The sequence below is a fragment of the Elephas maximus genome, chromosome 27, assembly GCF_024166365.1.
Source record: "Elephas maximus indicus isolate mEleMax1 chromosome 27, mEleMax1 primary haplotype, whole genome shotgun sequence".
Lineage (NCBI taxonomy): Eukaryota > Metazoa > Chordata > Mammalia > Proboscidea > Elephantidae > Elephas > Elephas maximus.
The window spans coordinates 21,516,432-21,530,713 of record NC_064845.1 but is presented as its reverse complement, the minus strand read 5'-3'; the positions used below and the strand labels follow the sequence as shown (position 1 = coordinate 21,530,713).

The 14,282-nt window shown below is 38.1% G+C and overlaps 1 protein-coding gene across 11 annotated transcripts in view; it reads right to left on the bottom strand.

Annotated features, from left to right (window-relative positions):
- Positions 1-14,282, bottom strand: part of SATB1 (SATB homeobox 1) — a 107,641-nt gene that overhangs the window by 54,074 nt on the left and 39,285 nt on the right. For all 11 annotated transcript variants that reach the window (XM_049870729.1, XM_049870723.1, XM_049870728.1 and 8 more), the window contains 2 exons: positions 3,841-3,952; positions 1,083-1,537 (listed from right to left, as the gene is read on the bottom strand). In XM_049870729.1, the coding sequence (XP_049726686.1) occupies positions 1,083-1,537; positions 3,841-3,952 (567 nt within the window). The remainder of the gene's footprint in view (positions 1-1,082; positions 1,538-3,840; positions 3,953-14,282) is intronic.

Sequence of the window (14,282 nt, the reverse complement as noted above, 5' to 3'; positions counted from 1 at the left end):
CAATTATGAATTGGAATCGAATTTACAGCAACGGGTTTGGTTTTTATTTTTTTTTTTGGCCTAGGAGCAGACTCCATTTTGTTACAAGCTCCTGCTTCTACGTGCCTGAGAATGTAATATTGACTTCTTCCCATTCACAATCATACGGACTGGGGCCTCTGGCTGCGTGAAACCAACAGGCCCTGGTCCCCTAGTAGCCTGGTCTTTGCCCAAAAGCCACTTTCAGCAAATAAGGGTGGAGCCAAGAATGTGACTGTAGGAGGAGTTTACCCAGGAGGTTATGTGCAGGAGCCCTAAAATCAAGGCACTTGAAAGTAGGGAGCTGGTTTAAAGCCAGAGGCAGATTCCATTTTGTCTCAGGCTCTGCTTCTGTTTCTGGGAAGGTGACCCATGACTATTGGTGGGTAGTCATATCCGAGTGGTGTGTTATCAAAAGAACAGGACAGGGAAAGACACACAGAGAAGGAAGGCGCCATTTTGAAGACCAAAGTAAATGACTCTATGAGCCCAGGAATGCCAAGGATTAGGAGCAGTCACCAGAAACTAGGAGAGAGGACCACAGAGGGAATCAGCACAGCCAAGACCCTGATTTGGATTTTAGTCTCCAGAACTGTGAAAAAATACATTTCTCTTCTTTAAAGCCACTCACCTGTGGAATATTTGTAATAGCAGCCGTAGAAAACTAAGGCAAGTGGTAACATGGAAAGGACGTTGGGCTAGAAGCCTAGAATCCCACCAATGACCCTGTGCAAGTCATAAAATTTTCTCAACCTTCAAATACTAACAGTTTATGATTCTATAATATACAAGCATAGGTAATGCCAATATAAAATATTTTTGTTATTAATTTATTCTTTCAAGGCCCCTGAATCTGGATCAACCTGCTCACAGCTTTCCCTTGGAAGACGAGGCATCTGGTGGGGTAAAAGCGGTAAAATTTAAGCACCACCAGGAAGTCAATATGATCAGAATAAAATGCTGGTATAGAGTCAAAGTATAAACATGAGAATAAATGGGACTAAGAAAGAAGAGAGAGAAAAGCAAGAGAGGAATGAATGACGTACAAAGAGAACAAAACTAACCTGAGTTCTGTTAAAAGCCACACGTGCAAATACTGCCTGGGAGATTCCTGCTCGTTTCAGTTCGTCACGTACCCACTGGTAGATTTCGGAAGACACCTCTGTGTTCGTTGAAACCTGTTGCTCCAAAGGCTTATTCATAGATCTACTGACAGGGGGAGGGTGGTTCAAGTATTGTTGGTTTAAGGACTGCTGGGCTAAAAGTCTATTCACTGCATACTGCTGGTTCAGCAGCTGAGCCATCACCAGCTGCTGGTTGACCAATTGAGGACTGATGGGCGTTGATACAAGCCCAGGGTGCAGGTTTGGAAGAGGGGTCCGGACAGAGGGCTGGCTGCCATGGGAAAGCTGCGCAGGAGATGGAGGCTGTTCGGCTGTGTTCCCTGGGACCGGCTGCTGGCCAAAGTTGACATGGTTGGCGCCTTGCTGGGACAGTTCAGAAAGACTATCCATTTCAACTGAAGTAGACAAAAAGTAAAATCATGTTAAGCCAACAATGATGAATGTTAATAAGCATTTCCAATCGTCTTCTAGAAAAACGAGAGGAGGCACAGGGTGTAACCACAACCCAATTCAACCAAGATAATTTCAAGATAGAACTCACCAGGCTGTGCTTTTCCTTTCCTCTTCTGCACAATTCCACCCACTTTGAAAAAGGAACAAACATGCCTGGTCTAATTTTTTAATGCAGCTTAAATTTAAGGCATAAAATCAATTACTTCCAAATTATATGTGACTAGTTTTGGGTTCAAACTGAACTGAAAGTTATTCACTCTCACTGATTACCCCAAGAAGGCTTAAAGCAATGATGTTTATTTTAAAGAAAAGGCTTCTAGAAGGATATCATTTGCTTAATGGCAAACAGAACCACTGAGTTGAGCTAACACACACGTTCAACTAAAGATAAAAGAAATGTACAAATATTTTCTCATGATAAATATTAACTGTTATTACTCTAGGCAAAAGATTTGGAAGAGTGAATATAAAGAAAGATTCAATCTAATTAAAAAAAGACTAAATATGATCATAATAATAAGTAATAATCACTGAGTGTATATTGGACTCTGTGTTGAGCATTTTGTATGGCTTATTTCATTTAATTCTAACCACCATGGGAGGGAGGAATATCTGTAAATATTTCTTAGAATGAAGCCAATAATTTATTGCACAGCAAGCCAGCATAGCCAGTACTGCTAAGACCCAAATGTTTTTTCCAGAAGCTATGGCTACCTCCAGATGCTAAGAACAATCTTGAGAGAAAGGGGTGGGGAGTTGTTCTGGTATAATGGTGATGCTATCACAATTTTGCAATTTGTTCCCACCTACCCAGGGTGAATGCTTGGCTAGATACCTCATGTGAATTGGCTGAGCGTCAGCTCTAAGTATGTCAAATAATTTGCTGCTGCTGCAGTGAAGAAGCTGGTTTGATGCTCTTGACTGGAAAGGCTAAGCATGGAGCTGTACGTAAAGAGGGGTAACTCTTTCCAAATAGCACACCACACTTCCCATGTATTGGCCTTGGCTCTGTTTTTAATCATCATTTCTCTTTTCATTAAATATTCAGGCTTTACATTTAGAACTTATCATATTGCTATAGTCACTGATATGTGCAAAATACAACTAAGGATTGAGGGAACAAGACTTCAGTTTCTACCAGTGACATCAGCCCAAGTGGGCCATTCAAAGACAATAGTAATTCAAGCAATTATTCCAAAAGTGATGTATTGTCTTCATTACAGCCGTAAGCTATAAAAGGCAAGGAATCTGTTTTGGTAGATGGATGGTTTTTGTTCAAATATTAAAAGCTAAAACATGCTCAAGTTTCGGGTTCTCTTGTCTCTTAAAACCTTTCGGAGAAGTTAATATTGTTATTATTAAATGAATGTAACAGGGTAAACAGAAATAGATCTAAAACAGGGCATAATGCTATGCATACTAAATATCCCATTCCAATATTATTTTAAAATACAGTATCTGGAAGGTACAAGTATGGGAAAGGAAACATTAATAGAAATTAAAACATGACCCTTAATCACAGTGTCTACTTTTGTAAACGCTAACAAACTCACTAGGGAGTCAACGTCATAACCTAAATGCTTAGGTAAAAGACACAACTTTTATCCGTCATTTTACATTGCAGATGATTTTAATGTATTTCCCATATAACAAATATTGACCTAAACTACCTGTTAAGATAGGACAAATCAGGGGACAATATTGAGATTAAAAGTTTAAAAACGATGCAGTGATTTTTTTTCGTAGGGCTGCTTAAAGCAGTAAGCCCATCAATGCCTTTATGCATGGGGGAGAGGGATTAGAGCTATAAAAAAAAAAATCACACGATTTCAACTGTGGAAACTGTGTTTTTCCTTAAAAATTGGGTGTAAAAACAGGCATTTTCTGTCTCTCAGAAACAAAAACCTAAACTCATGATTTACCTCTGCGAGAAATCACAGCTAATATTAGCTATTCAAGGCCTAGTTAGGTCTTTACTGAGATGTTCAAGAGTGACAGCTCCTCTCCTCACGCCTCGATTTCCTGCATGTCTGACAACCGAGTCAGTTTGGCTGATTTAAACACAAACATTTATTGAATTTAATCATCTCATTATACTCATACCCACCCTCTACCCTGCAAAGAAACATTCTAAATTGATCTCTAATCGGGCAATCAAAAGACCTGGCTTGAGATGTGACTTTGATAAACCCCCAAATGACAAAGTAACAGTATGGAGCCACCGCTACGAGGGTTTTTTGCTTACCCATCATATCTTTTGTCTTCTTGAAATGTTTGTACCACCTTCCAAATTCTTGACATTTTGCTGCTGAGACATTTGCATAGTAAGTGCTGTTCACAATGGAAGAAATCATACTCTGCACGAAGAGGGAGGGAGAACATTTGTAATACATAGCAGCACAAGATGGAACACAGACGTTACTGCAATTGTGGAAACTGTATTCTTTTTTTCATTAACTGAGTACCGATACATTTTTGTTTCACACTTTAGCCTAAAGCCTCAACTTCTTAAAATTCAATAAGTAGATCATCAAATGCTTATTTAAGTAGAAAGCCCACTGAGACCAGTATAAACCTATCAACCCACAGACTTGGCTCTAGCATTTATGGAATCTCTTCTCCATGTCTTCTATTTCTAGGCTGACAAACTTTCACCTATTCCAATAAATCTAAATAATGTGAAGATGACTTTATGATTGCGATTTATAGATATATGTAACTTTGAGGTTTAGCAACTGTATTTTACATCCTAGCTCCTCAAAGTATGGTCCAGAGACCAACGATATCAGCAACGTCTAGACTCTTGTTAGAAATGCAGAATCTTGGGCCTGCCCCAGACCCAGTCATTCAGGACTTGCATTTTACCAAGATCCTCAGGGGATTCACAAGCACATTAAAAACTGGGAAATGCAGCTTGCACTTTCTGTTCCTTTTATTTGGATATGCTTTGAAGGGTACATTAACACTGTTCAAAAGTTGACCACATTGAAACAGAAACAAACTACTCACAGAGATTCCTCTGTCAAAGAAAAAAAAGTTCTGAATTTCAAACTGACCCTAACAAGTTAAAATGTATACATTTCACGTGTACTAAATTTCTCCAGGATACCACAAAAAAAAAAAAAAAGAAAGAAAGAAAATAACCTATTTTGTCCCTTGTCTTCATCCTGCTTTAAACAAAGCCCTGGAAATAAAACTAGCCTACAGTTTAAATATACATTTAAAAAAAAAAAAAAAGACGAAAGAATGATTTTGGTGTACTACAAGTAAATTTTTAAATCGCACTTTCAATACAGTATTTTCTTCCCAGCCTATTCTGGTGATGATACTTTCAGTGACTTATCTCATGATTCGTTTTAACTATAATACTCACACTCTCCAGAAGCATTAAATTATATTCCTATTGAGTCTTAGGAATAATTAGACTTTGGAACATAAATCCATCCCCCTACTCCACCCCTATGTGAAGAAACACATGAACTTGTATTTCGGACTTCAGTTGGTCTACGGTGAAAAAGTTTACAGAAGGTGGCATTGTTCTGGGAAGCAGGGAACAACCAGAAAAGCCAGTTTGGGGACAAGTGTATTTTTATATCATTATCTTTTTTAAGCTACTTCTCATTTAAAGTGCTTTTGATTATAATTGGTTCCCCCTGAAATCCACTATCAGTGTTAATTTCATAACAGCCATACATTTCAATAATATGTATATTTTGGGGATCTCGGAAAAACTTTCAGTGAAGGGATGCTAGAGTGTAGGATTTATGTAAAACACAGCTATAGTTCCAAAGAGGCACTGTGATTTTTTTTTTTTGACACTTTCTACTTTATAGTCATTTTCACATTTTATTTCTCTAAAAAAGACATTCTTAATGTGCTCATGATGCTCTGCCATTAATCCAATAGCTGGCAATTTCACTAAGAGCCTCCTACAGTCCACAGTACAAAAAGATACTTAGCAAGGTTGCCAAAACCAGAGCCAGAAGATTACCTGATCCAGTTAACAATCCGTCAGCTTCAATCTTACTTACTCTGTTGTAATAATGGATCAATAAAGTCGGACACTAATAAAACTAGTGAAATGGCTGATGGATAGTGGTGATTCTGCAAATGGATGGCACCTGATGTTCTTCCACTTTGGTTCAATATTTTAAAAATTATTACTCTTACGCCTAGACATTCTGGCAGTTCCTTAAATGCTAATAGTTCATATACATTTTAGAAGTAGAAATTACAGAATATCTAAATTTTGCTGAAGTTTTTGACAAACATCCAGTCTACTTCAGTCTTGCCAACAGCCTAATATATGAAATTTGCTCTTTGTTCCACAGCTACTATGGGATACAAAAATAAATGAGACATAGCCTCTGTCCATAAGATGCTTACTATCTATTAGGAAGACATATAAAAACCCTGGTGGCGTAGTGGTTAAGTACTACGGCTGCTAATCAACGGGTCAGCAGTTCGAATCCACCAGGCACTCCTTGGAAACTCTATGGGGCAGTTCTACTCTGTCCTGTAGGGTCGCTATGATTCGGAATCGACTCGACGGCACTGGGTTTGGTTTGGTTTTGGTTTATACAAATATATATATAGACAATTTCAATTTAAGGTGACTCAGAACACCAAGAATGAAAAAGATACAAGGGAAAAAAGGAAGAAACCATAGCATGTAAAAAAAAAACCAAAACAGTAAGGCTGAAATATTTTTTAAAAACTAGATCCCATGTGCCTAATAGTGCTATGTACTTCAATATTATCTATCTGTTAAAAAATAATATCCATATGTGCACAATCAGCAAAGCTTCCCTAAATTGGTAGGCTTCTGTCCTTATGTGACTCTCTGAAGCTTTCAACTCTGTTGAATAGTGTGTGCTTAAAGAACTGATTAATGTAAATATTAGCCTACAAAAATACTAAAACTCACTGACATCTAGGTGATTCCGACTCTTATCAACCCTACAGGACAGAGCAGAACTGCCCCACAGGGTTTCCAAGGCCATAAATCATCTTCACCAAAGCAGACTGCAACATCTTTCTTCCTCAAAGGGGCTGGTGGGTTCGAACTGCCGACCTTTTGGTGAGCAGCTGAGCGTTTTAACCATTGCGCCAGCAGGGCTCCTCAATATTAGCTTAAAACAAACCCCAAAAAAGGCAAGATAAAAATCGAAAGGTAATTCACAGGATGATACATGCCCAAATGACTTCCTGTATTCCCTATCTTTCTGTGTTTTGGGGTGATTGGGAAATAGCCCATTATTCAAGTAATTCAGGGTCACTTCTATTTTTTTTGGAGCAACCAGCAGTAACCTGTAAAACTACTCTCTCACACAGCCATTGAGTAAGGCTTTTTCCTCCTGTGGCGAGATCCCTACTCAAGTCTTAGGTATGGCATCTTAATTAGGCTGATGAGTTTCAAGGACAGGAAAGAAAGATTTCAGAATCTTGTGGGGCCACATGGCATCTAAGAGAGTATACTCGGTATTGTAACCTTAAATTTGGAAAAATCAGATAGAACACAAATAATAGAAATTCAAGTTGTCAAAATTTTCCCAGGCAGCGGGGATTTGTAGAGGGCAGACAAAATCCCACGTTTTTAAGGCAAGAGCTCGGGATTCTTAATGTTAACCAAAAAAAAAAGGACACTGGTTTACAAAAGATTGCACTAGGCTCGGAGCTCACACAGGTCTTCGGTTCTCTACTATTTTCCAACTCAATGCCTGGCATATATTAAATATGAGCTAAATGTTCATTTGGTGAAATAGAGTCAAATAAATATGAGTTCAAGTCTATGATATGTCACACGCTGGTGGTGTGACTTGGGCAAATCAATTGATCATTATGTCCCAATTTCCCACGTTAAATGGGAATGATAGTAGCATTCACTTCATGGGGTTGGTCTGAGAATCTACTCGTTTTGTCCTTTTCATTCACTCAACACATATTTACTGATCTCCTACTGTGCCCAGTACTGGGCTAGTCACTAGAAAAACTATGACTTGAAGAGACATACTATCTATTCTCATGGAGCTTAGATTCCACTAGCAGAGACAGATAATAAATAATACATGTGATGCAATTAGCAGAGTGTGGAACATACCAAGTATGGGCTCAATAGATGTTAAGTACTCTAACTACCCTCTGCCTCTCCTTGTCTTTGGGCCTTTATGATATGATTACATCTCAGGTTGGCCGAAAGCGTGTGCTTTAAATAACAGAAGAGTATCAGATAAAATTTTCAGACGCTGTATTTTAAGTTAATTTTTTTACGAAGAGCAAAGAGTGTAATAAATTATTAAGTTTTAAGTTGGGTCAAGGGATAAGAACAGATTACACCAAGGAGAAGAATATTTCCATTTGTTCCGATATTCTGATTTGGTGGTATGTTTGCAAGCTGGCATGCATCTGGTAGCTGAGATTAAAGAAGACACACGCCACTCTTCTGAGTTGGATGCCTGATCCCTGCCCTGTCTCAGGACTGTCTTACTTTGCTCATCCTTCAGTATATATATTGGTTATCCCTGTTTCTGCAAGGCCTTTCTTGACTACCCAAACATCCTGCATATAGCATTGCCCTTGAGTCAATTCCAACTCAATAGTGATCCTGTAAGACAGAGTAGAACTTCCTCACAGTGTTTCCAAGGAGCAGCTGGTGGATTCAAACTGTTGACCCTTTCATTAGCAGCTATAGCTCTTAACCACTGTGCCACCAGTACAACCAAAAAACCAAACCCACTGCCGTTGAGTCATTTCTGATTCATACCAACCCTACAGAACAGAGTAGAACTGCCCCATAGGATTTCCAAGGAGCAGCTGGGGGATTGGGACTGCCGACCTTTTGGTTAGCAGCCATAGCTCTTAACCACTATGTCACCAGGGTTTCCCCACCTGCATACAGTATCCTGCATGTAACACAATCTACATGTAGCATCCTGTAACGGCACACCACAGCACTTTTCATGCTGTTTATTTTCTACTGGACTGGTCAATATGACCAGGGTTCATGATAGGGCTGGACATGAATTAGAAGATCAATAAAGGGTCATGAATTAAGTCATTACTGTAGATCACCAGAAAAAAAAAAAACAAAAAAACTTTTTTCTTCCTGAAAGGTCAAAGGTAGGTACAGCTTAATTGTCATATGGATCTTTTAAATCCATCACGTTTAGCTATCACAATAGAAATCATAGTTTCAAGAACTTTTGTTCATTAATTTTCAAGAGAGCCCTTCCCAGGTTTTTCAAAATACATCCACACAGATGTCTCGGAAGTCGCAGCGCTTGGTGGTTATGTTATTCCAGCTCTCTCTCTGTGTCTATTTATACGAGCTCTCCAAAGCACTTGGAAAAAGGCACAACTTGCATTGCAAGTTTTCCTATTCAATGGCCAGTCTGTGTAAAACATAAATAACCTAATCCGGCTGACAAAAACTCAGTCGGCTGAAATCCCAAGTTCAAATGCTACACAGTGCCCTGATCAATCAATAGGCCACAGCTTTTCAGTGTGGGGAAACGGAATTTAAAGTCGGCAGAAATTGGCTGTGGGTCTCATAACCCCAGTGTGACACAATATTCTCATCCTAGGAGCCAAGTTGTAAGCTTTTCTAAGACCCATGAAGCACATGTCTACTGCCTGTGAGGAGCTTCGGTTCTTTCTGAGAGTCTGCTGAAGTTCCGATTTGAAAGAATGCCATCTTCACAGAAACCCCAGTACTCTAGAATGATACCATCTGCCACAGGCAGAGCTTCCTTTTCAGCCAAATACATTATTTATAACCTTTCTAATTGTGAAAAGGTAAGGGTGGAATTTTTCTAAAGCCTGACTTAGATATAGTTAGTACATTCTGAACCTCTGCTCTACAATACTGTAGGTCTCTTATTCGAAATTAAACAAGGACAACAACAACAAAAAAAAAAAAAACAGGAATTGGTGGAGATTACATCATTTTTCAAAATATTTTATTCTTGCAAACTCCTGAGAGAAAAGCACATACACTGTAGGTATAGATTTATAGCATATTTAGAAACTAAAGGGAAATACTTTAATTTTTTCACTTGGTCATCTTAGTAGCCAATGAAGTGGTCTGAGGAGAGGTGAGACCTTTTCAAAAAAAAAAAAAAAATGTTCATCACCTGGAGAAAGGCAACGATCTGATTAGCCTTAAAATTGCTTTGTTGTGCCTTTAACAACAACAAAAAACCCACCCCAAAACAATGCTAATCAGGTTATTCAATCATTTAAACCAAAACTGTTCAGGCTTTTCTGCCAAACCAACCAACCACAGCAAAATCTGTTATCTCTGATTGCTCAGCTTCCAGTCACAAAACAGTTAACCCCCACGATACCAACAAGTTTTCCAAAATACCCTCAACGCTCTGCAAGCTGATAGAGAATAGAGTGAGCGCCATGTCATCTTTAAAGGGTAATTGGAGTGCTGGACCATATTTGCATATTACAATATACTCTTATACACTACACAGCCTCTACTGGAAGCCAGCAGTTCCCTAGTGTTTCATAGCATCTCCATAGTGGCTTTTGTGTGCTTTTTTTTTTTTTTAATGGCTCTATGATATCATGATCAAAACTTAACTAAGGACTTGCGGATTGTTTAACTGAGGTGGGAGGAGGTAGCAAGAGCATCTACAAAATGGTGGTTCACCCATGTTTAAGGCTTTCAAGCTCCATCAGTAGAGAGGGCAAGGGCTACAACATCTTATTGACACAATTATCTAAATACGATTAAACAGCTGATGGACAAATATTAAACTGGAAAATGTATAGTCATTTCAGCTTAATGTAATCCTCTTTCTGTAAACACCCAAGATGATTTTTTTCAACCAGAACAGTCCTGACATCTCATAAGCCTAAGGGTGAATAGCAAGAGATTGTTTTGGATAGTTATAAATATTCAAAAGACATGCGGACCATCTGCTTTCATAATACAGGTAAAGCAAGACTGAAATGGTGACTGCTGTATAAAAATGATTCTTTTAACAAAGTCTTCCTCTCCTCGAAAACTATAAAGACAGATGTCAAAAACTGTTTACACAGAGCAATCAGGAGCGTGCAAAATGTAATATTCCTTTTACACACAGTGCTTGCTAAAGAGATTTTTTTTTCCTTTTTCTTCCCATCTGTGTGTTGCAACACATTTCTACAAGTTAAAAACATTTTTTTCAAACAGAGATCTCATGAATACCCAAAAACATGCTATCTGGTTTCTGAATGCTAATTAATTTCAACTAAGGAATCTGAATATCTTTTTCTGTAGGAAGGAATGTATGTGTTGAACTGGAATACTCTAGACAGCCAATCAGGGAAATAACCTTACACAGGTTTAATTCTATCAGGCTACATTCACAGTTCTATTTTATTTATAATTATATCTATACATATATATGTGTATACAATATACAGAGATATAGCATCTATGTTTTAAATGAAAGGACATCATTGCTCAGGTCTTTGGCATAAAGTCTAAAATAATTGTTTGTCTGAAATAAATGTCTGCAGATGCTGTACGTATAGACAAAAACCTTTAACTTCTCAGCCTACGAAGAGTAAAGCACAAAGCCATACAGTTAATTTTTCAGGATTGGAACATGAATCTTGACAGTAACCTCTTTATGTATTGTATTAATGACAGAAGCATTAAGCATCTTTTTATAATTTCCAATAAAATGAGCATTTACTGAACAATCTGTCAAACTACTGGCTCTCTATTCTTTTTTATTTTTATTTTTTGAGAAGTACAACTTCATCCACTCTTGTCTCCCTCCCATTTCTCCATTTCCTTGTCTACTTACAGCCTCGGTTTTTACAGCAGGGTGTACAGACGGCCTGAATTTTTCTTTTATGCATGTGGAAAACTCAAAAGGTCAACCTTAAATTTTAGATCCAATTTTAATAGGGATTCTCAAGCAGGGCTTTCTTTAAGCCCTAAAAGACACCCAATATGGCAAAAAAAAAAAAAAAAAAAAAAGGCTCTAAAAGACATAATACGAGATACTGACATGGAATGAATTTGTTGAAAATTAACAGGTAGTCCCCCCCATCTGTTATTTGGAGGTGGGAAGGAAGGGAAATGGGCTTCAGCTTAGGAGGAGCGAGTGGCAGAATTTCTAATTGCAATATCCTGTTGGTTCTTGTCAGCTTCTGTTTCCCAACTCTTTCCTTCTGGATCCTCTATGGCTTTCTAAGCTATTCCTCTTGGGAGATACAACTGGGGCATATTCAGAATCTCAATTTGTTGAGAAGAGACTACGGTAATCACTTCTAAATTTTACTTAAACTCCAATCGTCAGAGTTATGGCTCTTGCCATCTTAATCAATCCCAGTGGCTAAAAATGGCATTTTCACACAAAGTAACCCAGACACAGCACTAAAAATAGAAACTCAGTACAAAGCTTCCAAGGACTACAAAAGGAAGCACAAAGAGAACACATCTGATTCTCTTTTAATTTTCTTACTCTATTTCCTAAAGATGAAAACGTGACCATTTCCAAGCACGCAGATTTTATTTAATTACGTAAATACCTAATTCATAATTTTTTAAGAAAACGCTAGTCCAGAGTTCATCTGACTTTTCCATGTAATGCAGATAGTTTTAAATAAGGCTCAGTTATCTTTTAGCCAGACTCTCTATGCCACCCTTCTGCACAAGTACCTAAATCGATCTTTCACTATACTGAAACCTTCAAACCAATTGAATAAGCTAGTAAAAAGCTTAAATTACAAAATATTTGTTAAAAGGTGTATTATTTCTGAGGGCATGTAATATTTCAAATTAACTGCACAGAAGCTTACATTTGTTCACCTGCAATATGATGGGAATTGAACTAGATCATCTGCAAGGTCCCTTCTAACAGCTTTAGAGTCTATGAAATCTATACAGCTTCCTAAACAGAGGTCCTACAGGGTCTTCTTCGACGACTAAAGAAGATTCATTTCTCATACACATTATCCATTTGCAGGCAGTCACCGTGCAAATGTCTTCAATGAAAATTTCCTTTTTTAGCAAGGTTAAAGCCCCTTTGGCATTTTGCTTGTAATATGATTATTAAAATTATACTCATCATTATCAGGTTAAACATTAGGCTAATACAAATAAAATTATCCCAAATTTTACATTAGGAAAAACTGAATGCAATCAGTTTTATCTGATTTCACAGCAAAAACTGCTTCAGAAGGTTTTGAATTCTCAGTACTGTGGACCAACTTGTCCATTTGGAGGGGGAGGGCTGCCTGTTCTCTCTCTGATGTCCTTGCATGGCTGAATCTCCCCTTCTTTACAGAGATTAAAATTTCTAGTATTTGTGCTTAGAAATAGGAGGAAGAGGATGCCAAATCTGTCTTTACATTCCAAAGGTTCTAAATATGGGATTTTGAAAAAACTTTAAATCATGGAGTGAAAACAAGAACTGACAAGAGTTTGAACAAGTCATGTTACCAAAAGCAGATACTAGAATTAGGCTCTGCAACTCTTTGCAGATTTTATATTCCCTCTTTGCATTGCTTCTTTATATGAACGCTATTAGATTTTAACCCACATTTCCTAAAAAAAATGAGGGGAATAACAATCCTGGCTTTCAGCTTTTCAGAGGGCCACAGAACGCCCTTTGGCAGCAGCATGGAACCTATGGAACAGCTCCCCAAATACAGTACCAGAATTGGCTTATAATTTCAGGGACCACACAAACCACTATGGACTATGGTCTATGGAACCTACCCAAATCTGATCTAAGCCTCCATAGGGGAGCTTGATTTCTGTTTGTTAGTTCATTGTTAGGCATCAGCCAAGACTTCCAATGTCTACTGAACAAATACAAACCAATGTCAGCTTTAGATCAGGTCACAGAGAAAATTAAAATCATCTTATCTCTAACAATCAATATTATGAAAATCCTTTATAAAGCGTAGGAAAATGCCATACACTGAGAATCACTTCCATAAGAGTCACGATGAGCTGGTAGAATTGTGTTGGGATTGGTTGCACATCATGAGATAAGGAGCTCCATCCCTCAGTGGAGGGGTGTGCTAAAGGCTGAGCTGGAGCCTGAGCAGCAGGGTGGACCCACCAAGTCCCTAAGGCTCATTCTGGAAAAGCTGAAATGTTATCTATACTCACAGCTCTCTCTAAATTCAGGTGATTCTGGACCTTTACACATTTGACTTTTGCACATTATATGTTTATAGCCTTAAACACTGTCTCCTATGCCAAACGTGGGCTTTAGAACATCAACTGAGGAACGGACATTGTGAGCTAACGTGGGGTGGCACTGACTGTTGGTGTTTTCATTTTGACAGCACCAACGTCTTTGCCTATAAATCATTTGACCGTTATTGAAATTTTCCCTTTCTATTTTTAAACATGAGAAGAAAATGGACAAATGGAAGTGATGGTAAAAGAACTATAGGTCTCCAATGTAACACAATTGAGACAAGATGAAAATTATTACCCAGGCTGAAATATACATTCAGTTGTGGAAAAAAACTAAAATATGTGCATAAATATGCTACAAATACGTTGTTAAAGCTTGTGCTTAATGGTGAATAATTAGGTCTTTTATAGCATTTTTTAGATCTCTGGGTCCCTTGTACCTTCAAAACTATTGCTCTGCTTATGAACATGTATGTTTGTACACACAGTCAAAAACATTACAGTACATTCAAAAACAGGGGGCAGCT